General features: G+C 33.8%; 1 protein-coding gene across 2 annotated transcripts; it reads right to left on the bottom strand.

The window, feature by feature from the left end:
* Window positions 1–494: 494 nt before the first annotated feature.
* Window positions 495–2485, bottom strand: LOC105449061 (uncharacterized aarF domain-containing protein kinase 5-like). 2 transcript variants are annotated; one of them, XM_011688050.1, is made up of 3 exons: window positions 2321–2485; window positions 2076–2243; window positions 495–906 (listed from the first exon to the last, which is right to left on the bottom strand). In XM_011688050.1, exons 1-3 carry the CDS (start codon window positions 2467–2469, stop codon window positions 813–815), a joined length of 411 nt encoding a protein of 136 aa, XP_011686352.1. In that variant the 5' UTR covers window positions 2470–2485; the 3' UTR covers window positions 495–812. The 2 variants fall into 2 exon arrangements, with proteins under 2 accessions (XP_011686352.1, XP_011686354.1); XM_011688052.1 differs by lacking the exon at window positions 495–906 and adding an exon at window positions 1851–1992.
* Between the last annotated feature and the right edge of the window lie 722 nt (window positions 2486–3207).

Genomic DNA, 3207 nt, shown 5'->3' on the forward strand with positions numbered 1-3207 from the left:
ACAAGACGCAGGCATCACCATCAATCCAGCAAAGTGCAAATTTGGTCAGTTCAGAACCAAATTCCTAGGACACGAAAGCAAGGGCATTAAACCTTTAACCGACAAGGTAAATGCCTCCAAATGTGATTAAAACTTTTAAAGTGAAATAATCAGCTCGTCTTACGTACTCGATGTTATTGTCGAGGTTAAATTGTAAATAAGAATGCAAATAGACAACCAACTTTATCACAGCGGCAAAGAAACGCCGTGCCGGTTGCGTGTACACGTAGACGGATTTGCCGCGGTGAATTTGCTATCCACAGGAAACGTAAGTAAGATGATCCGTCGCAGCAGGTACGTCCGTCTGTACAGGCATGAACAAGGACCGGCGTTTTTTCTTAGAGGCACAATTTTTTCTTTGTTAGATTAAATTGACGAAAGACATTATTGAAGAAAAAATAATGCTAATACAAGCATATTCAGTGTTGAACGAGTGCAATTCTTTAACTCTATTCTTCAATTAAAGTAAAATTTATTTTGAACTAAGAATATATTTGGTTTGTCTTAAGAATAATTCATTCTTAATTGAAGATTTTTCTTAGCGCTATTCTATGAATAAAATATTCTTGAATTAAAGCATATTTGTATTTCTTTAAGAATTTATTTTGTGTGTGTGTGTGTGTGTGTGTGTGTGTGTGTGTGTGTGTGTGTGTATAGGATGTTCCATTTTAACATTACTAACGAAATAAAAAATCAATCTAAATACGAGCACCTGGACCGAAAATCTCTGTAGATATATGTATATATTTATAATTTTGGGTAGAATTCTTCAGTTACAGAGTTTGTAAGATTGCCGTAACGTTGTAACCAAATAGTTTTAGAAGGTTTAGATAAATCTTAGATATACATTGCAGAAGATTATTGTACCTGAAAAAGATAAAGTTTAAATATAATTACAATATTATTGTTACATGTCGACAGTATATTAAAATACAATAAACTATTTTGTCTAAACCTTTAGCCAAAGAAGTTTTAAATGTTCTTTACTTACAGATCTATACAGTTTCTATACAGCGTCCGCCAAAAGTTCGAAGCCATCTAAATCATTTCTGAACGAGATATTGAATTGAATTTTGTAGCGTTACAATGGCAAAATGTAATCTATCATTTAACCTTGAAAACATCTACTTCAATCTTTCGAGGAGGATCTTGAAAATTTTAAATGGCATGTGGGATTGAGTGAGAGCTGATCGTTTGAAAGGGCTTTTCGAGACGAGAAGAACGCGAGATCTTTACGATTTTTTTCGCAGAGTTATGCTTATTTAGAAACAATTAGGTGTTTTTTAGGCTACTAGCGAGGCTCACGGTCGAGGACGTGAGGAAGATAAAGCTTCGCGCATGTTCCTGAGTGGATGGAAATGTATGTAGAAAAGCGAGTGTGTATGTGTGAAGAACATGCGCGAAGCCTTATCTTCTTCTTGCCGTGAGCCTCGCTACTGCCAAAAAACACCAATGTTCAAATAAGCCTAACTCTGCAAAAAAAAATCGTAAAGACTTCGCGTCTTTTCGTCTCGGAAAGCCTTTTCAAACGAGCCTTCACTCGACCCCATTTAACTCGATGCTCTTTAAGATTTTCAACCTCCCGCCCCTCTCGGAAGGTTGAAGTTGATGTTTTCAAGGTTAAATGATAGATTACATTTTGCCATTGAAACCCTATAAATTTTAATCCAATACCTCGAATCGTTCAGAAAATATTTAGGTAGCTCCGAATTTTTGGCGGACCTCGTAGAATAGATCGCTAACATGTTATAGTTTGTTACCAATTGTGTTGAAGCCAGACGCCATATTTATCAGGTAATCACATACAGTGCTTTATGAAGTAATGTTAGTGTACATTTAATAATATTGGTTAAAATTTTGACATTTTGGAATATAACTCATTACTAGGTAAAAATGGCTACTATTTCCTCTTCTGTGTCATTTGGCTTTACTTCATTTCTTGGAGCTAGCGATCTATAGTATATATAGAAATCTGCGATTTTACTACAGATACTTTATTATTTCATTCATAATTTTTCCATTAATATATGACTTACAAGATACGAAGTTCAAATTTTACAACGCTGCAAATGCCTTTGATATTTTTATAAAAGGTTTGCTTTGTCACTTGGTACTTTCCACGTGTTGCAATTCTTGCCATTATCCTATATCGATTGATAATGTCCCCGTGATCTTTAATAATGGCACGCACCGTATTCAAATTTCTAATAAAAGAAATAGATTTTAAATCATATGAAATTAAATGCATATAACGCGAAAGAATTAGTCGTGGTTACATTACCTAATTACTAGCAGCATACTTTTAGGCATCAATCTCAATGCAGCTGTTATTTTATCGAATCGCTCCTGCGTCCATTTTTTCATATATTCATTTGATGTTGTAATGTTTGAACATACAAAAGAAATTGTATATGGTGTCTGAGTTAACATTTCTGCTAGCAATACATAATCTACAATAATATGTTTAGATAAGAATAAAAATTGAACAATTAAAAAAATTAAGGATACGAAAATTGTACAATTTATAATATTTAATATTTAAACATTTATACACTTCTCAACAAAATTAAAGCATCACTTACTTTACCCTCCGAAAATAGGTAAAATTCAAGAGAGTGTACCTTCGTCAAAAATGATCGTATCGAGATGTTCAAAAAAGCATTTTATAGCTTGAAATCTCTACTTTCCAAATCGATACCTTAGAAAACGACCCTACTGATTTTTCATGGAATTACACGGATAGAAAAGGAGACCCGACGAATCTCAAAATTTTTTACGAACTTTGACAAGTTCCATGGCGTGGAATAAAAATCGCACATAAACAGGGTTTACAGCTTTCGAAAGAATGAATCTTTCTCTTTAATTTGCTTTTTTGTTGAGCGTCGTACGATTTTTTTTCACCGAGTTATTTAACATTGAAGCAAAAATGACCCTTTTTACTTCAATGTTGAATAACTCAGTGAAAAAAAATCGTACGACGCTCAACAAAAAAGCAAATTAAAGGTAAAGATTCACTCTTTCGAAAGCAGTAAACTGCATTTGTGTGCGATTTTTAGTTTATGCTATGAAACCTTTTAATTTAGCTATTGATGCAATTTCACTTGTACCCAGGATGAAGAAATAACTTCGTATAGCATACAACTGAGTCGACAAGGCACACAGGGGGTA

This window comes from Wasmannia auropunctata, unplaced genomic scaffold (genome assembly GCF_000956235.1).
Source record: "Wasmannia auropunctata unplaced genomic scaffold, wasmannia.A_1.0 LD336078.1, whole genome shotgun sequence".
NCBI classification, from domain to species: Eukaryota; Metazoa; Arthropoda; class Insecta; order Hymenoptera; family Formicidae; genus Wasmannia; species Wasmannia auropunctata.